The sequence below is a fragment of the Symphalangus syndactylus genome, chromosome 7, assembly GCF_028878055.3.
Source record: "Symphalangus syndactylus isolate Jambi chromosome 7, NHGRI_mSymSyn1-v2.1_pri, whole genome shotgun sequence".
Classification (NCBI taxonomy): Eukaryota; Metazoa; Chordata; class Mammalia; order Primates; family Hylobatidae; genus Symphalangus; species Symphalangus syndactylus.
This window is the reverse complement of record NC_072429.2, coordinates 35605348-35631093: the sequence shown is the minus strand read 5'-3', so window position 1 is coordinate 35631093 and position 25746 is coordinate 35605348. Positions and strand designations below refer to the sequence as shown.

Below are 25746 nucleotides of genomic sequence, written 5' to 3'. Positions count from 1 at the left end.
ATCCTATGCACCTAGATTCAGCAACTTAGATGAATGTACCAATTCTTCAAAAAAAAAGAATGACCAAAACTCACCCAAGGTGAAGTATATAACCTGAAATTCCTTTAAATATTAAAAAGAAATTGAATTTGTTGTTAAACACTTTGAAAGACATGCCCGAGCACAGATTATTTCATTGAAAAATTCTATTAAACATGTAAAAATGATATAACACCAATTCTATATAATCTCTCCCAGAAAGAGATGAGGGGACATTACTACATGGGGCAAGCTTTATCCTGATACTAAAACCAGATAGTGTAAGAAAACTACAGGCCAATATTCCTCATGAACATAGACACAAGTTAATTTAAATGGGAAAAAGACCTGAACACACATTTGACCAAAGAGGATATGTAGACAGCAAATAAGCACATGAGTCATTATTGAAATGTAAATTAAACCTATGGCGAAGATTACTGCACACCTATTAGAACAGCTAAAATAAAAAACCAGTGACAACAAGTATTAGCATGAAGTAGGAACAGTATAACTCATACATCACAGATGGTAATATAAAATAGTGGTCATTCTGGAAGACAGTTTAGCTGTTTCTCATAAAGCTAAACATACATTTATCATATGACCTAGCCCACTCCTGTGTATTCACTCAAGATAAATGAAAACCTATGTCCACACAAAGCCTGCACACGAATGTTAGAACAGCTCTATTCATAATTGCCTCAAATGTCCTGCAACAGTGAATGAGTAAACAATGGAATATAACTCCACAATGAAAATGTACGAATTACTGAGATATGCAACAACTGGAATGAACCTCAAAGGCGTCATGATGCATGAAGGAAGCCAATATAAAAAATCATATTGTATTATTTCATTTATGTAATAGCCTAGAAAAGACAAAGCTACAGAGATGGAGAACAGATCAGTAATTGCCAGGGGTTGGGGGGGAGGAGGATGTGAATACAAGGGTAGTTTGAGACAGCTTTTTGGGGGTGATAAAACTGTTGTGTATCCTGACTGTGGTGATGATTACAAGAATCTATAATGTGGCCGGGCACGGTGGCTCATGCCTGTAATCCCAGTACTTTGGGAGGCCGAGGGGGGTGGATCACGAGGTCAGGAGTTGAAGACCAGCCTGACCAAAATGGTGAAACACTGTCTCTACTAAAAATACAAAAATTAGCTGGGCATAGTGGCACGTGCCTGTAATCCCAGCTACTCGGGAGGCTCAGGCAAAGAATTGCTTGAACCCAGGAGGCGGAGGTTGCAGTGAGCCGAGATTGCGCCACTGCATTCCAGTCTGGGTGACAGAGTGAGCCTCCATCTCAAAACAAAACAAACAAAAAAGAATCTATACATGCATTAGAATTTATGAAAATGCACACCCCCTCAAAAAGAGTCAGTTTCACTATATGATAATTTAAAAAATAAAAAAAAGACAACAAAGGGTCATCGAATGTGGAAAACCACCACTAGTCCCTCCTGGTTATCTGTGTACCTCTCCCCAGACATACAAAATCTCATATATTTCCACCATGCTGTGCTTTCATTCATTCATTATAAACTTATGTAGCACTTAATATGTGCCAAGCAATTTAAAAATAACTATAGAAGAATTCTGACTGATGGGAAGAACTCAAGACAGGCAATCTCTTCTCCTCTGGGTTTTACAGTAGGAAATTCTTCTTATTAATATATTTGTAACACTAAAAATAATATCAAAGCAATGCTTGGAGAATAAAGTTGTTTTCCCATAAAGTCTTGTGAGGTACAGAAGGTAGATTTTAGAGATAGAGAAACTGAACCGAGATTCAAGGAGGGTGAAGGATACCCCCAGTTCAACAGGGTATGGTATCATTAAAACACAATTCTTCGGCCGGGCGAGGTGGCTCATGCCTGTAATCCCAGCACTTTAGGAGGCCAAGGCAGGCAGATTATGAGGTCAGGAATTCGGGACCAGCCTGACCAACATGGTGAAACCCTGTCTCTACTAAAAATACAAAAATTAGCCAGGCTTGGTTGCGGATGCCTGTAATCCCAGCTACTTGGGAGGCTGAGGCAGAAGAATCGCTTGGACCCAGGAGGCGGAGGTTGCAGTGAACCGAGATCATGCCACTGCACTCCAGCCTGGGGGACAGAGCGAGACTCTGTCTCAAAAAAAACAAAACAAAACAAACAAAAAAACAAAACCACGCACACCCACACACCCACACACCCACACCCACAAAACCACAATTCTTCAATTTCCAGGCAAGGACTTTAATTCCATTTCACAATGTTTGCAATAATGTGTGCTAATGTTGCAATATGTTTCAAGATTTTTAAAATCATTCAGACCTCTGTTCTAGTTATTCCATCTGGGTAAATCTAAGGACATAATGTGAAATACGGGCAAAATTATGCAAAAGCTGTTTTGAGATCTAGAGGTCTAGACTCACAAGAAATAAGGAAAGCCATGTACTTTATGGTCTTGCCTTTATAAACATTTTAGTAGCAGCATAATTACTTGGAAACATATTTGATACAATGTTAAATGAAAAGAACAGGATATACACTTCTACATCTAAAATAATCACAACCATGTGTTTTGTTGTTTTGTTTTGTTTTTTAGATGGAGTCTTGCTCTGTCACCGAGGCTGGAGTACAGTGGTGAGATCTTGGCTCACTGCAACCTCTGCCTCCCGGGTTCAAGCAATTCTCCTGCCTCAGCCTCCTCAGTATCCCGAGTAGCTGGGATTACAGGTGCACACCACCACATCAGGCTAATTTTTTTTTTTTTATTTTTAGTAGAGATGGGGTTTCATCATGTTGGCCAGGCTGGTCTAGAACTCCTGACCTTGTGATCCACCAGCCTCGGCCTCCCAAAGTGGTGGGATTATAGGCGTGAGCCACCGCACCCAGCCACAGCCATGTTTTAAGAAGATAAATAATTCTGGGGAAAGGTCATGCGAATACTGATAATGAAAGGAAAAATCAGTAAAGCATTTTCAAGGTCAATTTCAGTAACATCAGTAACATACATAACCTTCTCCAAAGAAGACACGCAAGTCACCAAGAAGCACATGAAAAGATGCTCAACAGAATTAGGCATTAGGGAAATGCAAATCACAACCACAATGTGAAACCACTTTACATGCACTAGGATAGCAACAGGTGTTGCAGAAAATAACAAGTGTTGAAAAGGACGTGCCACCATTGGAACTCCTGTGGGTTGCTGATGGGAATATAAAGTGGTACAGCCCCTCTGGAAAACAGTTTGGCAGTTGCTCAAAAAGTTAAGCACAGAATGATCATATGACCTAGCAATTCTCCTGGGTGTACACCCAGGGGGAACTGAAAACAGCTGTTCAAGTAGGTGCTTGTACTAGTGGCACTATTTACAGTGGCTAAATGGTGGAGGCAGCCTAGGTGTCCATCAACTGATGATGAATGGGTAGAGTGTGGTGTGTCTGTGCAATGGCAAATTACCCAGCCATAAAAAGAAACAAAGTGTAGATGCATGCTGCAACACAGATGAGCCCTGGAAACATTCCAAGGTGAAAGAAGTCAGATGTGGGTGATCATATGGGTTATACAATCCCGTTTATATGCGTGTCCAGAATGGACAAGGCCATAGAGACAGACAGTGGATTGGTGGTTGCCAGGGGCTAGTGGCAAGATAAGAAGTGACTGCTTAGGCTGGGCACGGTGGCTCATGCCTGTAATCCCAGCACTTTGGGAGGCCGAGGTGGGCAGATCACTTGAGCCCAGGAGTTTGAGACCTGCCTGGGAAACATGGCAAAACCTCATCTCTACAAAAAAATATAAAAATTAGCTGGGCATGGTGGCATGCGCCTGTAGCTACTCAGAGGGCTGAGGGGGGAGGATTGCTTGAGCCCAAGAGGCGGAGGTTGAAGTGAGCCGAGATTGCGCCACTGTACTCCAGCCTGGGCAACAGAGCGAGACCCTGTCTCAAACAAACAAAAAAACAAACAAACAAAAAAAACAAAACAAAACAAACAAAGTGACTGCTCGGTGGGTGGGAGTTTCCTTTTGGAGTGATGGCACTGTGAATGTACTAAATGTCACTAATGGTAAATCTTATGTCTATTTTACCAGAATAAAAAATATATATACATAAACTTTACCACACCAATTCTACTAGGATGTTATTCTAACACTGAAATCATGAATGTGACAAAGATTTTATAAAACCGGGGTTCATTATGTAAGTACATTGCTGTTATAAACAATGACAAAAATCTTGAAATTACCTAAATGCCTAACAAAGGGACTCAGTTAAATGAACAAGGGTGCATACTGGAATGCTATGTAGTTACTAAAACTCTTGGTATAGAAGTTTAATGACTTCTATACCAAATTTAATGTTTAATGACATTTATCATTTAATGTTTATGACAGGATGCTAATATAACACAAAGTGAAAAAAATAATTTAATAACAGGATGCTAATGCAACACAAAGTGAAAAAAATAATTTACCTCCCCTCCTCAAAGTGTGTGTGTATAGATGTATATTCTATGTACATATACAGAAAAAGAAATGGAAGGAATCTATTTCAAAGGCGTAACAGTGGCTAACTCTGGGTGGAATTATGATTTAAATTTTCTCAATAATAAAATCAGTGCGAAGAATTATTGCTAAGTATCTTGCACTGTTCTAAATTCTATCTCTGTCTATCTATCATTAAATTGTTTAATTCTTACAAACAACCTATTAGGGAGGTAAAGTAACTTCTTCAAGGTTACAGAGCTAGTAAGCAGTGGAGATGAAGTTTAGACCCAGGGACTGGAGCTCTAGAGAATGAGATTGATCGATCTATCTATCTATCTATCTATATATCTTACCAAACTGGAAAGTTTGATTACCTATCTATCTATCTATCTATCCATCCATCCATCTATCTCCCTCCCTCCCTCTTATCTATCTATCATCTATTTATTTTTAATAGTGATAGCATCTTGCTATGTTGCCCAGGTTGGTCTTGAACTCCTGGGCTCAAGCAATCTATCTATCTATCTATCTATCTATCTATCTATTATCTATTTATTTTTAATAGTGACAGCATCTTGCTATGTTGCCCAGGTTGGTCTTGAACTCCTGGGCTCAAGCTATCTATCTATCTATCTATCTATCTATCTATCTATCATCTATTTATTTATTTTTAATAGTGACAGCATCTTGCTATGTTGCCCAGGTTGGTCTTGAACTCCTGGGCTCAAGCAATCTATCCACCTTGGACTCTCAAAGTGCTGGGAATACAGGCGTGAGCCACTATGCCAAGCCAAGAATGAGACATTAACCACTGTGCTGTAAGATCTTTTTGTCTAATCTACAGTTTCCAAATTTTCTATGATGATCACATTTGGTGATATAAGAGGAAAGACAGTTATTTTTCAAAATAATCAATCTAACAATAAATAAGAGCTACCATCATCGTGGGGATGGAATATGTGTATTTAAAAATTATTCTATTTGTCTGGGTTTTCCAAATTTCCCTTAATAAACATGGATTGCTTTTTAAATGGAAAGAAAAAAATACCTCTCGAATAAGGAAAAAGAAAGCTTGATGCCAGCCTCTTAAATCCATGCCCCAAAGGAAAAGTCCATCACCCCTCTAGGGCCAAGGATCCTGTAGGTTTGAGTCAATTGCCTGTGGATCAGACAGACAGGGAGAGACCAGTGGGAGAGCCCAGGTGAACTCGGCAGGTGGGGCCAGAAGGAAGCACCTCCCACACCTTAGCCAGTGGGACATCTCTACCCTTACCTTGCAGGGCCTCTTCATTCTTTCCTTCCAGGACCCTTTGCTGCTCATCCAGTCTGTCCTGAAGCTCTAGCTCCCTTTCCTTCTCCACCTGGGGGCAGAGAGTCCCGGGCAGGACTAAGGTTGAGCAGGGTCAGCACAGCATCTCTTATCCCCTCACCTGGGCCTGCATGGAACTTGGTGACCAGAGTCCTAACCCTTCCTCTGAGGGATGGGAATGCCATGCCCAGAGAGGACACAAGACTTCCAAGACACAGCAGGCATGGCAGAATTTGCCTTTTTTAGGGTTTAGCAGGGGGTTCCCATATAATTATCTACATGGAAAAGGATGTAGGAGTATTCTAATCCTGATGCTTACTCAAAGCAGGAAGCCTCCCATGGTGTTTCTCTGCTTGTGTAAGGCTTGCTGTTGCAAGCGACCTCCAACTACTACCATCAGGTCCCAGATCTGCCCTCTGGGGTCACACAGAGCCAGACTGTTCCCTCAACCCAGGCAGCCCCTCAGCGATCTGAGCACAGTGGCCTGTGTTCCCAACATTTCTCTTCTCCAGGCTGAACCCTCCCAGCCCTTCTCATTGTCCCGCACTTGAGATGTTTTCCAGTCCCTTTGCCACCTGTAAGGTACAGCTGATGGGGCATATCCTGAGGCAAGGCATGACATAAAGGGGTTCTAGCCCCAGCATACCACTGAGTTCCTGTCTAATGAGCTCCCTCCGCTGTATAATAAAGGGACTCAACATGACAATACCCGAGGCCCTTACAAGTCTCAAGGTTAAGGAATTCCACAGGTGAGAGTCAGGGCCAAATGACATTACCATGGTAACTCTACCAAAACAAACTAAAGACCGGCAGCTGCATACAGTTAACTTACCTTTCATAAAAGGTGTGTTTCTGAAAAATGCATCTAAGCTAAGACCATTTTAATGTGTGTGGGGGCACTCGTTGCAGCCTTCCACCCAGCGAACACCTGAGGGCAGGGTCTGGACCCGATTTCTCCCTGTACCCCTGACAGTGCCGAGGCCGTACCCTCCCTGCACATAGTAATCTCCCCCAACAAGTCGACTGGGTGAATAAAATCTAGCAGAAAATCTTTTAGTAATAAATAACCATGCAATTTAATAGAGTGATTAGTTTGTAACTACAGAGCCTTTTTTTTTTTGAGATGGATTCTTGCTCTGCACCCAGGCTAGAGTGCAGTGGTGTGATCTCAGCTCACTGCAACCTCTGCCTCCCAAGTTCAAGCGATTCTCCTGACTCAGCTTCCCAAATAGCTGGGATTACAGGCATGCGCCACCAGGCTGGGCTAATTTTTGTATTTTTGTATAGACGGTGGTCTCGCCATGTTGCCCAGGCTGGTCTCAAACTCCTGACGTCAGGTGATCTGCCTGCCTTGGCCTCCCAAAGTGCTGGGATTATAGGCGTGCCTGGCCCAGATCCATTTTAAAGAAGTGAATTTAAATTTCAGAATTTTGAATATTTACCTGAACATATTTCATATTTATAATTTAAACTAAAGAAAATTTAGAGAAAACGTGTGTACACCACCAAATCTTTCCTGCTACTCTACCCACTCCCTCTGATAAAGGAAGAAATGGAGGCAAAGAGAGGCGAAGGATGAGTGACCAAGTTAGAATGAGGAAAAGGAAATCCTGGGCTGCAGGTTACATTCAGTCATCCCATCACTTTAGTGTCCTTCAATCTAGAATTGTTCCCCAGTCTTTCCTCATGTTTCATGGCCTTGACATTTGACTAATATAGGCTGGAAATTCTGTAGAATGTCCTTCAATTTTCATTTCTGGGTAATTTTAAAGCCTCAGTGTCATCCCTTTCGAGAAGCCTTCTCTGAACCCACAGCCTTGGTTGAGGGTTCTCTTATGTCCTTTCACAGCACTATAAACTTTTCATAGCACTTTTAATTGCAATAAGTATTTCTGTGTAACTGCGTTTAGCATCTGATGTCCCATCTCAGTCAGGATAAGCTAAATTATGCTGCCATAACAAACAATGGCAAAGTCTCAGTGGCTTAAAAGGTTTATTTTGCCCTCACTACCAACCCATTTTGTGTGGCAGGGAGCTCTGCTGCCAGGGATTATCCAGGATTATCCAGGGATAATCATCCAGAGATCAGGCTGATGGAGCGGCCATTACAACAGTCCCGTCACTTAGCTAGACAGAAAGACCTTGAGGGTCTTGAACTGGCAACTAAATGCTTGCCCTAGAAGTGACACTGGTTCTTCTTTCTATAACGCATCAGCCAGAATGAGTTCTGTGGTCCCACCCAACCATGAGGTGGGCCCAGAAAGGCAATTAATCTAGCAGCATCAACAGCTTTTACTCTTTCCAAATAGACTCTCAGCTTCATGAAAGCAGCTGCCAGCTCTGCTTGTTTTAACCAATGTGCCCAGCACACAGTGCCCTGATAAAAATATGTGTTTAACAGATAAAGGACTCCCTTCTTGGCAAAATGAGTAAGGGACTCTTACAACAGCAACAAAAACCTAAGGTAGGCACTCACTCTGGGATTCACCAAAGTTAGCTGAGCAGGAGAAAGACAGAGGGTGGGGACACCTGGACTTACCTGTTGTGCCCATTTCTTCTTTTCCTCCTCATGTTGCTGGAGAATTCTGGTTATATCCTTCTGGTGCCGCTCAGCCTCCTCTGATGCACAAAGCTGGACAGTTATAGCTAGAGATGAAAAAGCAAAAAAAAAAAAAAATCTCACAGAGTGGAAGTATAGTCAGAGATGGCAGAGAGAGTGTGGGAAATGGGGCTAAGGGATGAGAACGCTGGTCTCTGCCTCAAGAATGATTTCAGGTGGGACCAGTCTCCAGAGACAGCCCCTTGAGTCTCTTTAGATTTGGAGATCCTCTTTCAAGGAATAAGCCAATGGTCTCATTTGGTCCTCTGGTCTCCATGTTCTACCCCATTTTTTTAAAAATTAGTTGCTGGCCAGACACGGTGGCTCACAACTGTAGTCCCAGCCCTTTGGGAGGCTGAGGTGGGAGGAGCACTTGAGACCAGGAGTTGGAGACCAGACTAGAAAACACAGTGAGACCCTATCTCTAAAAAAAAAAAAAAAAGAAAAGAAAAGAAAAGAAAAGAAAAGAAAAAAGCTGGGCATGATGGCATGCACCTGCAGTCCCAGCTACTAGGGAGACCAAAGCAGGAGGATGGTTTTGAGCACAGGAGTTCAAGGCTGCAGTAAGCTATGACTGAACCACTGCATTCCAGTCTGGGCAACAGATTTAAAAATTAGTTGTTGATACTTAATAACTGGGAAGCTTTTACTTAATAATTCTGATTTCCAATTTTTCTTGAAGAATCCAAAGAAGAACTGGCAATGTATGCCTTCATGTCAACCAGGGGCTGGAGCCGGAAGCAGCTGCCTCCTCTTTGGCCGGCCAGGATGGGGCTCTGCAGTTGGCTACAGTCTTCACCTCCTGCTATTATTAAAAATGTATACAAAGGGCCACATGTCATTTGCTTCACCTGCTGGGTCCCAAGAGCATCTGAGTTTGTGGCCCCTCACCTTTAGTGTCTCCTCAGCTGGTAGTAGAGGGTGCTACTTGAGAGCAGGAAGGAAACACAACCAGGAAGTCTAGCCCCTGCTTAGGGAAACTCCAAAACAGGCCCTGCCAATGCCACGCTGAGTCTATCAGATGCTAGGTATGACCTAAGGCAGTAGCCATCCTCTCTGTGCCTCAGTTACCTAATACATGGGATCAGGATAATTATGGCACCTACCACATGAGTGAGGCTGAGATGATTAAATCAGGAAACAATGGCAATAAAAATAATAGAAGCAGGATAGGAGGACTGAGAGCTTACCATGCCTGCAACATGTCCAGCACTGTTCCAAGTGCCTCAGAGGGATGACTCACCTGCTCCTCACAGCTACCCAATAGTCGTGAGTAATATTATTACACCCATCCTACAGACGAGGAAGTTGAGGCTCAGAGGAGTTGTTAACTTGTTCAAGGTCACCCAGTTCAAAATTAAGGGAGCAGGGATATGAACCTACATAATCTGTTTCCATGGCAAATACTCCTAACTACCACCTTATCCTGCTTGCTTGTGCACAAAAGGAAATGTAGGCCAGGCGCGGTGGCTCACACCTGTTACCCCAGCACTATGGGAGGCCAAGGTGAGTGGATCACTTGAGCCCAGGAGTTTGAGACCAGCCTGGACAGCATGGTGAAACCCCGTCTCTACTAAAAATACAAAAAATCCTAGCTACTCGGGAGGCTGAGGCAGGAGAATCGCTTGAACCTGGGAGGTGGAGGTTGAGATGGCACCACTGCACTCCAGCCTGGGCCACAGAGACTCCGTCTCAAAAAACAAAAAAACTTGGTGCAGGCCAATTGCAGAGGCTCACGCCTGTAATCCTAGCACTTTGGGAGGCCAAGGAGGCTGGATTGCTTGAGCCTAGGAGCTTGAGACCAGCCTGGGCAACATGGTGAGACCCCATCTCTATCTAAAAAAAAAAAAAGAAAGAAAGAAATACAGTGCCAGGCACTTTGGAAGTGCTCAATAAATATTCCTTATTATTCATGAAATGTTCTCTAAATGTTTGTCAGTGCTCATGACAAGCATTAGAGCCTAATACTAGTGTTGTTGGCATTATTAATGTTAGCATTATTATTAGAAAATTCCATAAGCAAGGTCTGGCAATGGATATGGAAGAAATGTGAGGATGAGGACGATCCCAATGCTGGTCAGTCCCGTCAGGATAGGAGAAGTGAGCTGGTGCCCGAGTCCCAGAGGCCATAAGCAGATAGACAGATGTCAGGTGATGGCAACAGTTAAGATCAGAGAACCTTGAATTCTCACAATTCATTTGGCTCAAATTTTGGTCCGCAAGATTAGTACCAGATTGACCACAACTGGAGAGAAGCTTATTAGAACTCTCTCTCTCTCTCTCTCTCTGCCCGGTGCGGTGGCTCACGTCTGTAATCTCAGCACTTTGGGAGGCCGAGGTGAGTGGATCACTTGAAGTCAGGAGTTCAAGACCAGCCTGGCCATGGTGAAGCCCCGTCTCTACCAAAATTCCAAAAAAATTTAGCTGAGCATGGTGGCAGGCGCCTATAATCCCAGCTACTTGGGAGGCTGAGGCAGGAGAATCGCTTGAACCTGGGAGGCGGAGGTTGCAGTGGGCCGAGATCCTGCCACTGCACTCCAGCCTGGCAACGAGAGCGAAACTCCGTCTTGAAAAAATAAAAATATAAAATAAAAATAAACATATATATTTAGTATATATATATTTATATAATATAAATATATTTATATTTTTCTTCAGAAAATATGGCTCTGTAGCCAACTGCCGAGCCCCATCCTGGCCGGCCAAAGAGGAGGCGGCTGCTTCCGGCTCCAGCCCCTGGTTGACATGAAGGCATACATTGCCAGTTCTTCTTTGGATTCTTCAAGAAAAATTGGAAATCAGAATTATTAAGTAAAAGCTTCAGCCCAGAGAGTGGGCTGCATAATATGCAGCTTCTTCAGCCCATTCTCTGATATTTTTATTTAGTTGGTCTGTGGTAGGTCCCTAGAATCTGCATCTTTGAAGTTCTCCAGATAATTTTTCTTTTTTTGAGACAGGGTCTTGCTCTGTTGCCCAGTTTGGAGGGCAGTGCTGCGATCACAGCTCACTGCAGCCTCAACCCCCCTGGCTCAGGTGATCCTCCCACCTCAGTTTCCCAAGTAGCTGGGACTACAGGCACACCACCACACCCCGCTAATTTTTTGTGTGTGTATTTTTGGTAGAGACGGGGTTTCACCATGTTGCCCAGTCTGATCTTGAACTCTTGGGCTCAAGTATTCCATCCACCTTGGCCTCCCAAAGTGCTGGGATTATAGACAAGAACCATCGCACCTGGCCTGGATAATTCTTATATACAATCAGATTGGATTTTGTCGTCCAATTACTTATGCAGTACTTGAACTTCACCTACAATATTCCCAACAGCCTCTAGGCTGTAACTAAATACCTTCAGAGATAGGGAGCTCCTCCTATCACCAGGTAGCTCTGATGGTTTTAAATCAACAACCACACAAAAAATTCTTTGAGATTGAGCTGAATTCTGCCTGCATGTTCCTGCTACCCTGAGATCTTAATACTGACTTCTGTATCACACAAAGCAAGGCTCATCTTTCTGCTCCATTAGGGCACCTCAGACATGTGGAGAAAATTGTTGTTTTATGGCAACCTATTTTTTTTTCTGGATGTAGTAATTTTTATTTTCATACTGTGCAAATTTCAAAGAAAAGAAAACAAAATAAAATAAATATTATTGCACTGTATTTAGCTCTACTCATTTGAAAAAGAAAATTAGATATTCAAGTTAGAAGGTTCCCAGATGATCCATTACAAATTAAAATGGATTTTAACTTATTTTATATATAAATATTTTTTCTTTTTCAACTTTTGTTTAGATTTAGGGGTACGCATGCAGATTCGTTACCTGGGTATATTGGGTGATGCTGAGTTTTGGGATACAAACGATCCTGTCACCCAGGTACTAAGCATAGTAGCCAACAGTTTTTCAACCCTTGCTCCCACCCCTCCCTCCCTCCCTATGGCGACATCTTCCTTCCAGATGAACATTCTCTGTTCCTTTAACTGTTCCTTATAGGACATGTTTTCCAGATTCTTCACCAGTCTGATCTTGTTCCGTTGTACTCCCTCCAATTTTTTTCTGGATCCCTCTAAAAATGTACTTTCCAGAAACATATATAGCACTCTAGGTGTGGTATCAACAGCCTAGAATAGGGAAGCACAGGTCAGGACTATTACCTCCCTGATTTTAGACACGATATTCCTATTAAGGTAACCTATCTAAGATCTCATGATATATTTCAGTAGCTATATCATCTGTGTTGATTATAAGGTAGGAACCTCATAGTTGGCAGTTGGGGCCTTTGTGGGGCTGGCTACTCACCTGTGTCCCCATTGAGGGGACCTAATTCCTGGGACTCTGGTCTGGGTGGCTGTTCTGGTTCTGGTTCTTGGCGCTTCTGGAAGAAATGAGACAACAGTGAGGCGTGGGTAGAGGGTGGGAGGTCAATGCGAGGACGGGCTGCAACAGTGGGACTCTTCCAAAGGCAAGGCAGGACCTTCAGTTACACCAGACCCTGCCCCACACCTGCGCATTAGGCTGCTTCGCAGCCCCAGGCAGCAGACCCTTTACCAGGGGAGGGGCCCCAGAACAGGACTTCTCATCCCCATCAGGGAAACCCTCAGGGGTTTGACACTGCTTGACCTGTCCCTAGATCCTTGCAGTCTGGCTCCTGCTGCCATCCCTGGGGGCCTCTCAGACCACCTCTTTCTTCTCCCAGGATCTGGCCAGACCTGCTATTACCCTCACTCCAGCTATGCACTTGAGGTGCCCTAAAAACCTCCCGACCCACAATTTAGGGATGACTTTTGTTTGGAGAAAACTCAAACCATTTTTCCTCTGTTCTCACACCACAACAATCATCCACACAGAAGAAGAATTCCGTGTGTGTGGGAGGGGCTCTCCCCATCAGTGCTGCAGTGGACATCAGCTGGGTGTCCTCTAATTCAATTCTGACACTATCTACCTGGAGATAGTGTCACAAGTCTGGGCCTCCAGAACTTTTGACAGATGGGCTTCAAGTTGAGGTTTCCTTGACCTCTTTGGGTTTGATTAATTTGCTGGAGTGGCTCACAGAACTTGGGAAAACACTTACTTACAATGACTGGTTTATTATAAAGGATAGTACAAAGGATGCAGATGATGAGCTGCATAGGACAAGGTATGGGAGAAAGGGAGGGAGCTTCCATGCCCTCCTTGGAGGCCACCATCCAGGAACCTCCATGTGTTCAGCTATGCGGAAGCTCTCCAAACCCAATCCTCTCGGGTTTTTCATGGAGGCTTCATTATATAGGCATGCTTGATTAAACTATTGACCATTGGTGATCAATTCGACATTCTAGTCCCTCTCCCCTCCCCAGAGGTTGTCGGGTGGGGCTGAAAGTCCCAAACCTCTAAGAGGAATAACTAATACAAAAGGGCTTTCCGCATCACAAAGCAGTGTCAGTGGCTCCCAGATTTCATAAATGAGTAATTGGTTAAAAATTTAATTAACTAATCAATGTACTTATTTTGAGACTGAGTCTTGCTCTGTCGCCCAGGCTGGAGTGCAGTGGTGTGATCTCAGCTCACTGCAACCTCCGCCTCTCAGCCTGAAGTACAGTGGCACAACCTCGGTTCACTGTAATCTCCGCCTCCTGGATTCAAGTGATTCTGCTGCCTCAGCCTCCTGAGTAGCTGGGACTACAGGTGCGTGCCACCATGCCCAGCTAATTTCTTGTATTTTTAGTACAGATGGGGTTTCACTGTGTTAGCCAGGATGGTCTCGATCTCCTGACCTTGTAATCTACCCACCTCAGCCTCCCAAAGTGCTGGGAGGTGTGAGCCACCACACTCGACCTTTTTTCTTTTTGAGACAGAGTCTTGCTCTGTTGCCCAGGCTGGAGTGCAGTTACGCGATTCCGGCCACTGCAACCTCTGCCTCCTGGGTTCAAGTGATCCTCAGCCTCCAGAGTGGCTGAGACTACAGGCAGGCACCACCACACCTGGCTAATTTTTGTATTTTTAGTAGAGACGGGGTTTCGCCATGTTGGCCAGGCTGGTCTTGAACTCCTGGCCTCAAGCGATCTGCCCACCTTGGCATCCCAAAGTGCTAGGATTAGAGGCCTGAGCCACTGTACCTGGCCAAATGAGTAATATTTTTTAATGGGAGAGTTGATATGGGCTGATAAGCAAGGATGCTGAAAAAAACTATTTGTATATTATTATTATTATTATTACTATTATTATTATTTTAGATGGAGTCTTGCTCTGTCACCCAGGCTGGAGTGCAGTGGCGCAATCTCAGCTCACTGCAAGCTCCACCTCCCGGGTTCACGCCATTCTCCTGCCTCAGCTTCCCGAGTAGCTGGGACTACAGGTGCCCACCACCACGTCCAGCTAATTTTTTGTATTTTTAGTAGAGACGGGTTTCACCGTGTTAGCCAGGATGGTCTCAATCTCCTGACCTCATGATCCGCCCACGTTGGCCTCCCAAAGTGCTGGGATTACAGGCGTGAGCCACTGTACCCAGCCTAACTATTTGTAGATTATTATTATCATTGTATAAAATAAAGGACATTTTAATCTTCTAAAATATAGTAAGGAAAAGCTTAAGAACAGTCTTCCAGGAAAGGAGAACTGACATGCTTACTGAACATTACACACTCGCTCACACCATCATTTTCTCATTTCATGCTGGAGAGGTGAAAAGTTGGTTGATGTCTGGCGGTGGTCACCGGACCAGGATTTGGGTAAAAAAAATTTAAGCCCTTTTGTATGCTTTTCAAGATGCTCTTACAAAGAAGAGAAAGAAAGAGAGAAGGAAGGGAAAGCGCAGAAAGGAAGGAAAAAAGGAAGGAAGAAGACGTTCTAGATTCAATTTTAAGAAACAGTTTAAAAAACAAGTCAGGCCTGGGTGCAGTGGCTCATGCTTACAATCTTGGCACTCTGGGAGGCCGATGTGGGCGGATCATTTGCAGTCAGGAGTTTGAGATCAACCTGACTAACATGGCAAAAACTTCTCTCTAATAAAAATATAAAATTAGGCAGGTGTGGTGGTGCACACCTGTAATCTCAACTACTCAGGAGGCTGAGGCATGAGAATTGCTTGAACCCAGGAGGTGGAGGTTGCAGTGAGCCAAGATCTCGCCACTGCACTCCAGCCTGGGCAATAGAGTGAGACTCTGTCTCAAAAAACAAACGAACAAAAACACAAGTCAAACTATGAAGAGGCTATGAAAATGTTTGACAAAAATTATTAAAAATGTCCTAAATTGAAGAACCATTGAAATACTTCTAGAAAGCATGCTTCTCACTGGGGAGGGAAGACGTATCAAGGGAAGTCTTCTAGAATAGTCTGCTTCTCCTCCATGGTGCTGGGTACAGAGCCTGGCACGCCCTGGAGGACTGAGTGAGGCATGGGGCCTCCCCCACATCCTCGTGCCCCAAATCTGCTGAGTGGCTGGGCAGACCTGACAATTTAGCTCCCCCACCACCGTGGTGAAGACTCAATCCACCTTTTCCAGGGAAGAGGAGGAAGCCTGGTCCAGGCACGACTCAGAGAAACTGTCAACACCGGAATCTGGGGAAGTGACAGCAGCCAGCCTCCCCACCCTGGGCTGGAGGAAGGAGGGAGATAAACATAAATGGTTGTCTCTTCCTTGTTGCCACGACTGATTAGCCGAACTCAGACAATGTTTTTACGGGAGCCAGAAGGCCTAGATTCTAGTCCCAGCTCTGTTACAAACTTGGGCAAATCCCTTCCCGCTCTGGCTTCTGCTTCCTCCTCTGTGAGGTAGGGATGAGGAGGTCTGGTGGTTTAACTGGATGATCCCATAGTGTTCAAACTCTAAGCTCTCATCTCAGCTCCTCTCAACAGTACTGTGAGGCAAAGGTCACTACAGGCGAGGAAACTGAGGCTCAGGGAGGTTTAAGACACTGTCACACTGTGCCTTAATGTTCAAATCAGCATTAGAACCAGGTGTCAGAATATTAGAGACTGCAGAGCAGAGTGGTTAAGAACTCTAGAATTGTAGAACCACACAGGTCTGGGTTCAAATACTAAATTCAACACCATGTGACTGACCTCTCCATGCCTCGGATTTCTCATGAGGCTCTTTTAGGATGAGATGAAATAATGCAACTGCAGTGTCTGGCACATACTAAGAGCTCAAATATTGCATAAGACGATTGCCATGTTTCAGAAACATGGCAAGAACAAAGATCCACGTCATCTGCTTTGGCAGACCTCTTGGGCTGCCCCTGGGTCTCAGGTTTTGTCGTCTGAAATAAGGTCAAAAGCTCATGAAATGCTGCCTTCTTTCAGATAACCACCACAACAGCTTTCAGACCACAGGCAGCACGTGGCCTTGTACTTGAGTCCCCAGCTCTTGATAAAACAAGATAACTCCTTCAGAATGGCAGTTAAGGCTATCATCATCTGTCCCCCAGTCTACCTCCACTCCAATTTCTTTCTTTTTTTTCTGGCTTTTTTTTTTTTTGAGATTGAGTCTTCCTCTGTTGCCCAGGTTGGAGTGCAGTGGTGTGATCAGGGCTCACTGCAACCTCCGCCTCCCAGGCTCAAGCAATTCTCCTGCCTCAGCCTCCCAAGTAGCTGGGACTACAGGCGTATGCTACCACACCTGGCTAATTTTTGTATTTTTGGTAGAGACGGAATTTTGCCATGCTGCTCAGGATGGTCTGGGACTCCTAGGCTCAAGTGATTTGTCTGCCTCGGCCTTCCAAAGTACTGGAATTACAGGCATGAGCCAAGGCACCCAGCCTCAATTTCTTAATACTTAAATATTTATAAATATCTTCTTCCAGTTACAGCACTAGTAGGCATTTGTTGTAGAAAGTACAGAAAATACATGAAAATATAGAAAGAAAATCTCGACCCAGAGAGAACCCCATAACCTGGTGGCATATATTGTTCATCTACATATACATATTCAATATTACATATACTTCCTCATATCTTACTTTTTCAAATATATTATGAGCATTTACTACACAGCATTAACTCTTCTGCAAATGTGTTAATTTTAATGATGAGCAGAACATCCCTATGGATGAATTTAGTTATTCACTGTTGAGTGTTTAAATTGTTTCCACTTTTTAATTTGCAGATTATGCTTTAATAAATATATTGATTTAGGCCAGGTGCGGCGGCTCACGCCTATAATCCTAGCACTTTGGGAGGCAGAGGTGGGTGGATCATTTGAGGTCAGGAGTTCGAGACTAGCCTGGCCAACCTGGTGAAACTCCGTCTCTACTAAAAATACAAAAATTAACCAGGCGGTAGTGGCGTGCACCTCTAATCCCAGCTACTGGGGAAGCTGAGGCAGGAGAATCGCTTGAACCCAGGAGGTGGAGGTTGCAGTGAGCCAAGATCGCACCACTGCACTCCAGTCTGGGTGACAGAGTGAAACCCTGTCTCAAAAAATAAAAAATTAAAATTAAAATTAAAAAATAAACATTGATTTGTAAAATTTTATACACATCTAATATTATACGTCTAATATTGGAAGTTTCAACCAATTTACTCACCTTCAAATGGCACACAAGAAGACCAGTTTCAGCTAGGTGTGGTAGCTCACACCTGTAATCCTAGCACTTTAGGAGGCCGAGGTGGGAGGATCACTTGAAGTCATGAGTTCGAGACCAGCCTGGCCAACATGACAAAACCCCATCTCTACTAAAAATACAAAAATTAGCCAGGTGTGGTGCCACGTGCCTGTAATCCCAGCTATTTGGGATGCTGAGGCACAAGAATTGTTTGAACCTGGGAGGCGGAGGTTGCAGTGAACTGAGATTGGGCCACTGCACTCCACCCTGGGCGACAGAGAAAGACTGCCTCAAGAAAAAAAAAAAAAAGGCCAGTTTCACTGCAACCTTGCCAACGTGGAATATTATCACTTTTTAAAAAAATGTTGGCAAATTTGCTAGGTCAAAACCAAACCAAAATAACCTAGTGCTACCTATTACACGCCTGCCCCCCAACACAGGCATCTGTATGTTCGAGACATCTTACATGCTCAAGACCATCCCACCGTGACACATGGTTAGGTCTAACTAGGGCCCCCAGGCTCAATGCACATACCATTTCTCTGCTTCTCTCCTGACCTGCCCTGGGGTGGAGTTAGTTCCTGTCTTCTCCATGTTCCAGGCACCCCTGAGAGTATCTACATCTGGTTAGCTGTCTGTCTCTCCCGCTAGCCCAACGGGCTCCTTGAGGACAGGATTTTGAAATCTATATTGGACTTGCCCCAGTATGTTATGATGCCCAGAACAGTATTTCTTAGGAATGTGGTCTATGGACCTCCTGTACTAGAGCCACCTGGAAGGCTTGCTCAACACGAATGTCCAGGCTGCATTCTAGACCTACAGTATGTGTGCTTGGAATTTGCATTTTTTTTTTTTTTTTTTTTTTGAGATGGAGTCTGGCTCTGTTGCCCAGGCTGGAGTGCAGTGGCACGATCTTAGCTCAACTGCAACCTCTGCCTTCCGGGCTCAAGCAATTCTCCTGCCTCAGCCTACAGAGTAGCTGGGATTACAGGCGCATACCACCACACCAGGCTAATTTTTGTATTTTTAGTAGAGACGGGGTTTCATCATGTTGGCCAGGCAGGTCTCAAACTCCTGACTTCAAGTGATCCACCCACCTCAGCCTCCCAAAGTGCTCAGATTACAGGCATGAGCCACCACGCCTGGTGAGAATCTCCATCTTTAGCAGCCTAGCCAGATGATCCTAGTGCACACAAAAGCCTGAGGACACGTGACCCTGAACTAGGTAGGTCTCAACAAGCAACTACTGAGTGGAAAATCCCCAGGTTGGGGCCCTGACAACTTGCTCCTCAGAGGTCATGGAGCAGAGGGCACCTGCAGTGTGTGTGCGTGGGTGGTGGTGGGGGGGAGTTGGGAGGGGGACATAAGAATTTTCCCTTCCCAAAGAGGGGTGGGGAGCATAGGGCTGGGGTGGGGTATCCGGACTACACTCTGGAAGAGGGATGACAGCTTCCTGAGTCAACGGAAACTTGGTAGCAAGAAAGCTGCAGAGGAGGCTGCCGGCAGTACAGGATGCAGGGAGAAGCCAGGCCGGGGGTTGAGGCCAGGAGACTCAATTCCAGCTTTACTGTGTGACTTTAGGTAAGTCATGTTCCTTCTCAGTTTCCCCATCTGTGAAGGGTCAGGGCTGGGAACAGATGCTCTCTTCAGTCCTCCTGAGCTCCAGGGCAGCCCTTCTCCTAAGAAGGCTGGAAATAGAGCCCCTATACGCAGGTGACACTCACAGCTTTGGGGCCCAGATCCTTGCTGTCAAGCAGACCAGAGCCTTGCAGTAGGTTCAACCTGAAGCAAACCTGAGATAGTAGGACACAGCTGTCAAAAGCAGACATAATCAGGGTAGAATGAGAAGACAGTGTCCAGAGCCATGGAGAGCCACATGAGCTCAGATTGGGGCTGGTGAGATGCTCTAGAGTATGCTCTCATTTTAGAGGGTAAACTGACACACTGGAAGACGTCCCAAAGAAACCGACAGGATGTAGGAGGTGGCTCAAAACCATATTATAGGTGGGGCTGTTAACAGAACAAGAGTTGGTCAGCCTTGAGAACAGGCAGGAAGACCTGACTATTGTCTTCAAATCTCAGCAGGACTGTCATGGGTAGAAGCTGCTGGCGTGTCATCTACAGCCTTGGAGGACAGGATTGTAGCCAAGCATGAGGAGGTTCCAGAAGTTTCAGTTCAGTATGAAGAAAAATTTCAGAACCATCACAAACTGGTAGGCTGCCTCATTGGAGGCTGGGGCAGGGTAGTGGAAGTGAGCACTCCATCACTAGTAGCATGAAAGAAGAGACTGGAGAGTCAAACTTCATGCTGTAGATTGGACTGAGTGATCTTTAGAACCCTGAACTCTAACAGTCTATAATTCTAAAAAGCATCACTAATATTCGGCAAGTGAAAGCCTCTGGTAAGCATGAAGAATTTATCTACTACAGGTGGCATGTAAAGACCACCAGCATTAATGGAACCTCAGGGAGCTCTGTTGAATGCTATTCAGGGAGCAGCATTTTGGGGTGAATGGCTATAGTCACATACTCAAGCCTTTGGGATAGACTCCTAAACTTCTCTCAAGTTATTTTTTATTTTTTATTTTTTGAGACGGAGTCTTGCTCAGTCGCCCAGGCTGGAGTGCAGTGGCATGATCTCGGCTCACTGCAAGCTCTGCCTCCCGGATTCACACCATTCTCCTGTCTCAGCCTCCCGAGTACCTGGGACTACAGGTGCCCACCACCACGCCTGACTATTTTTTTTTTTTTTTTTTTTTTTTTTTTTTTTAGTGGAGACGGGGTTTCACCATGTTAGCCAGGGTGGTCTCGATCTCCTGACCTCGTGATCCACCCGCCCCGGCCTCCCAAAGTGCTGGGATTACAGGCGTGAGCCACCGCACCCAGCCAACTACCCTCAAATTCTGAGCCTCGCCAGGCAAGAGTGAATTAGGCAAAAGCAACTTGGATAGAAGCTGCCCAGCTATTCCCTACCTTGGGAATCCTAGTAGGATAGAAGGTAAGAGTAGCCCTGAGGGAGGTTTGGCCTGTCCTGCAGACACTTGAGCTAGCCCTCTTTGGGAACCATCACTCCATTCTGTTTGTCAGCCTTCAAGGCTTGTGTATTTCTGATTAAGTGCTTTGTGTCCTCATTGTTCCTGCTTAACTTAGAGAATTTAGTAATTAAAGAAGACCCCTTAAGAGTTCAGCCAGCTCCTCCGTGTCCCATACATCACAGGCCTGGCTTCCTCTGGGCATGTAGTTCTATCACACCTATCCTGGCTGAGGAAGGCTTGGGACCCAGAGCAGGGTTGGAAGGGCCCCAGGAGGCAGCTGACTCTAATCCCCACATCCTTTTTCCAGATAGAAAAGCTGAGGCCCAGAGGTGAGTGGGCAGATAACTTGTCAGAAGCTGCAAAGCAGGGAAGCAGAGCCCTGGGGAGAATCCAGACTCACAGCTGAGGCTGGAGTCCTTTCCATCCCCCTGATGCCAGGGTCAGCTTTATCCGAGTAGCTGAGCCTGTAGAGGAGAGGTGATTCTAAGTCTCAAAGGGCTCAGGTCACACCCTCCCCAATATCAGAGCTGCCTTTCCGGTGTCTGGCCCGGCACCACTAGTTTTGGGATCTAAGTAACCACAGTCAGAGCCTATTGGCGGAGGGTAGAGGCAGGAAGGAGGCGGGGAGGTGGAGGCCCAAGGGGCCCCACTCCAGGGCCTTCGGGGAGGAAGGGCAGGGCCTAAATGTTCAGGGCTGTTGAGAAATGTTAGTGTTCACATCCGAATTACAGAAGCTCAGACGGAAGAACACCATAAATACAGGCCTTAGCCTCCCCATCTCTAAGATGGGCAGGGATATTCTGCCAAAGTAATGCCTGAATTTGATGTCATTGAAAATCAAACACTGCCAGGGACATTAAAGATTTAATTCATCCCCTTCATATCACACAGTGTGTGGTCAACATTTCCTCACTGGCTGGAGGACAGTCCAATGTGACTGTACAACCAACTTAAAGTTAGAAGTGCCAGGCTGCACCACTCAGCTGCACCGGGGACACGGCCTACGCTCTGAACACCTGCAGGACCCCCAGAGCACACAAGTCAGGGGCGGATGTGGTCTCCACTGCTCCTATCTGATCGACTGATGAGGTGTCTCAGGGGAGGAAAGGAACGCTTCCTTCTTAAACACCCCTGCACCTGCTGAGCCAGACCACGGCGGACAAGCATCAGAAGGGCCTTGAGTGCAAGGCCTCACTTCGCAGATGATGACACTGAGGCCTAGAGAAAGCCTTTCTAATACACCTTATTTATTTTCTTCCTCCCTAGAGCTCCCGTTTTCTTGTCCCATATCAGCTTCCCAGGGTGTCTGCTAGTTCTGGTTGCCTCAGGGGGCCTGGAGCTGGCAAAAGCACTAGACATTATTTCTAGCATTTGGGTCAGCCTGGCAGGCAGGACCCTGAAGGAGCTGGACAGAAAATGGTGTCAGTAGCTGGATGGGGGTGGGGAAAGAGACAGGCTGAGGGCCCAGATACCTGTCTCCAAGTCCAATGGCAAACTGGGAGTCCAGAGCCAAAGTCCTAGCTTGCCATCTGAGGCTGAGTGCCCGGATACCTGTCTCACAGTCCAATGGCAAATTGAGAGTCCAGAGCCAAGGTCCTAGCTTGCCATCTGCTTGCTGTGTGACCTCCGGTGGGCACCCTTCCTTTTCTGTGCTTCTGTACCCTCCTCTGCATGGCATGGAATTGTGCAATGGGATACGTAAGAGCCCTTCTAGTTTTGACATGCTGTGGATGGGGAAGAAGGGGCAGAGTGAGGTCATCTTGCTATCTCATCTTCTGTCGATCCTGTCCGGCTTGTTTGCTCTGGGCAGGGCAGGGGCAGTTTGACACACTCAGCTGTTAACTCTGGTCATGGAGGGGGCTTCTCTGGAGAGCAGGAAAGGAGGGGCCCATGCTCAGGAGGCCTGGGTGAGAACCTGGAGCCCTCCACACCATCCCCTGTTCTTCAGCAGCCAGCGTAAGGGTGGTTGTAAAGGAGAGGGCAGGATTGCCTGAAAGCAGAGAATGACAGAGCTCAGCCACCTCCCAAGTTGCATGCAGCATGCTCCCAATTCTACAGTGGCACTGTGAGCAGAAATAAGTACCTATTAGTGAGCGCGAGGAGGATGCACAGGATGCTCAGGGCAGGACCGTTTGCAGTAGGGAAACGCTGTAAACTGGGGACTGGCTGGATACACTCAGGGACATAATACTATGTCATTTCATTCACATGTTTAAGAGAGTGAAGTGGACCTTTATGTACAAAGATGGAAAGGGATTTGGTAAAATACCAATATCCAAACTAAACTATTTCTTTTCGGTCACCCAGGCTGGAGTGCAGTGGTATATTCTTGGCTTACTACAACCTTTGCCTCTCAGGTTCAAGTAATTCTCCTGCCTCAGCCTCCCCAGTAACTGGGACTACAGGCATGTGCCACCATGCCCAGCTAATTTTTGTATTTTTAGTAGAGACAGGGTTTTACCATGTTAACCAAGCTGGTCTTGAACTCCTGACCTCAGGTGATCTGACCGCCTTAGCCTCCCAAAGTACTGGGATTACAGGCGTGAGCCACCGTGCCCGGACAACTACTACTAATGATTTAAAAATGCACAGGAAAAAGTACCTAGAAAAGCACAAACTGATAACAGTTGTCATCTCGAGAATGGACTAAAATTACTGTGGTCAAGGAAGGGTAGCTTCCATTTTACCTAAATTCTTAGGATTTTTTTTTTTTTTTTTTTTTTTTTTTTGAGACAGAGTCTTGCTCTGTCACCTAGAGCGAGTGGTGTGCAGTGGTGCAATCTCGGCTCAGTGCAGCCTCTGCCTCCCACGTTCCAGTGGTTCTCCTGCCTCAGCCTCCTGGGTAGCTGAGATTACAGGCATGTGCCACACGCCCAGCTAATTTTTGTATTTTTAGTAGAGACGGGGTTTCACCATGTTGGTCAGGCTGGTCTCAAACTCCTGACCTCAGGTGATCCGCCCACCTCAGCCTCCCAAAGTGCAGGGATTACAGGCGTGAGCCACCACGCCTGGCCAATTCTTAGGATTTTTAAAGCAACAACGCATTAAAGAATTACTTGTATACAAAGAAATTAACAACAACAAGAAAAAGGTACCTCTCTTGGAACCTGAAAGCCTCCACCAGAGTCATGGTACAGACAGAGAAATCAAGGCTGGGGAAGAGAACAGTTAGCAGAAGAGGCAGAAGTGGACCCATTGTTAGAATGATAAATACCAGAGGTTGGGAAGGACGTGTGTGGGGTGCGGGGAATGAAGAAAGGCTGGTCAAAGGATACAAACATACAGCCAGATGGAAGGACTACCTTCTAATGTTCCATAGCAACCATGAACTGTATACTTCAAAATAGCTAGAAGAGAGGACTTGAAACGTTCCCAACACATAGAAATGATAAATACTCGTGGTGATGAAACTACAAATACCCTGACTTGATCATTACACAGTCTATGCACCTAACAAAATATCATATGTACCCGAGAAGTATGTAAAATATTATATATCAATAAAAAATATAAAGAAGTAGGCCCCATTCTGACTCTCAGTCCAGTGCTCTTTCCTCTACAGATGCAGCTGCTGGTGTCCAAAAGCAATGGGCCCTGTCCAGGCATCTCCTTGTTTACAGTGTGCCTCTTCTGCTGCCAAGCTGGGTTCCAAAGGGAGGCACTGGGTTCTTGCTGTCGTTTTTGATTGCTGGCAAGTTGGGGCTGGGGGTGAGAGGGTGGGTAAGGAGCAATTAACCTTGCGATATGAAAGTTTCCTAAAGCTGTAACAAATTACCACGCACTTGGTGGCTGAAAACAACAGAAATGTATTCTCTCACAGTTCTGGAAGTTAGAAGTGCAAATTCAAGGTGTCAGCCGAGCTGGCTCTTCTGGAGGCTCTGAGGGAGGATCTGTTCCCTCCCTCTCTCCCAGATCCTGGTGGGTGCTGGCAATCCTTGGTTCTCTGGCTTGGAAGATGAGTCACTTCGTTCCCTGCTCTTCTCCCTGTGTGTCTGTGTCCAAATTTCCCTCTTCTTGTTGGGACACTAGTCACTGGATTAGGGCCCATCCAGTGTGACCTCATTTTAACTCAATTGCCTCTGCAAAGACCCTATTTCAAATAATGTCGCATTTACAGGTTCTGGGTGAATGTAAATGTAGGAGGGGACATTACTGAATCCAGTAAAGGTAACAGCTTTTCTGATGTCCAGGCCATTTCCTTAAGGAAGGCACAGGGGCAGGGTCACATGGGGCAGTGGAAAATGGTGAGGAAGACCACAAAGGTCATTGTACACTCAGTGAAAAAAAACTCCATTGCTGAGAGAGGAGGAAATCTGGAAGTAGGTCAGACTGCATATCACTTGTCTTGGGGGGGAATGCATGGATGTGGATGGCTGTTTTAGGTATAGTACAGTGTTTGGCCTAGATGTTCTGGAAGGTTCAGATTTGAAAATAAGGTGACACAAGATAAACTATTTTTAGGGATTAAGATTCACCTGGCAAGACAAACAGGATGGCTTGTCTTCAGGTAATGGATGGGTTTAGATCTGCTAAAGATGGATGGATCTTCTCTTGCTCCTTCTCTCTGCCAAGGTGGGGCAGCAGGAGCTCCCTCCCTGCTGCCAGTCCTGCTGCAGTGGGGATCCCAGTCTGGCCCTCTCCCCTGGTCACTGGGGACAGCTCACAGTGCTGAGGGTGGAGGATGCAGAGCACCGAGTGCCAGCCGTGCGGACGGAAGCCCAAGTACACCCTGAGGTGTCAGAGACAGAACCAGGGTCATCTGAGAGGCTCTTCCTTTCATTGGGAG

The 25746-nt window shown here is 45.6% G+C and overlaps 1 protein-coding gene across 2 annotated transcripts in view; it reads right to left on the bottom strand.

The window, feature by feature from the left end:
* The window catches only part of CCDC69 (coiled-coil domain containing 69), a 42896-nt gene that overhangs the window by 11452 nt on the left and 5698 nt on the right, over positions 1-25746 (bottom strand). Inside the window, exons 2-4 of one of the 2 annotated variants that reach the window (XM_055285587.2) lie at positions 12703-12778; positions 8346-8452; positions 5771-5858 (exon numbers count right to left, since the gene is read on the bottom strand). In XM_055285587.2, the coding sequence (XP_055141562.1) occupies positions 5771-5858; positions 8346-8452; positions 12703-12778 (271 nt within the window). The remainder of the gene's footprint in view (positions 1-5770; positions 5859-8345; positions 8453-12702; positions 12779-25746) is intronic. The other variant, XM_055285588.2, reaches the window with a different exon arrangement.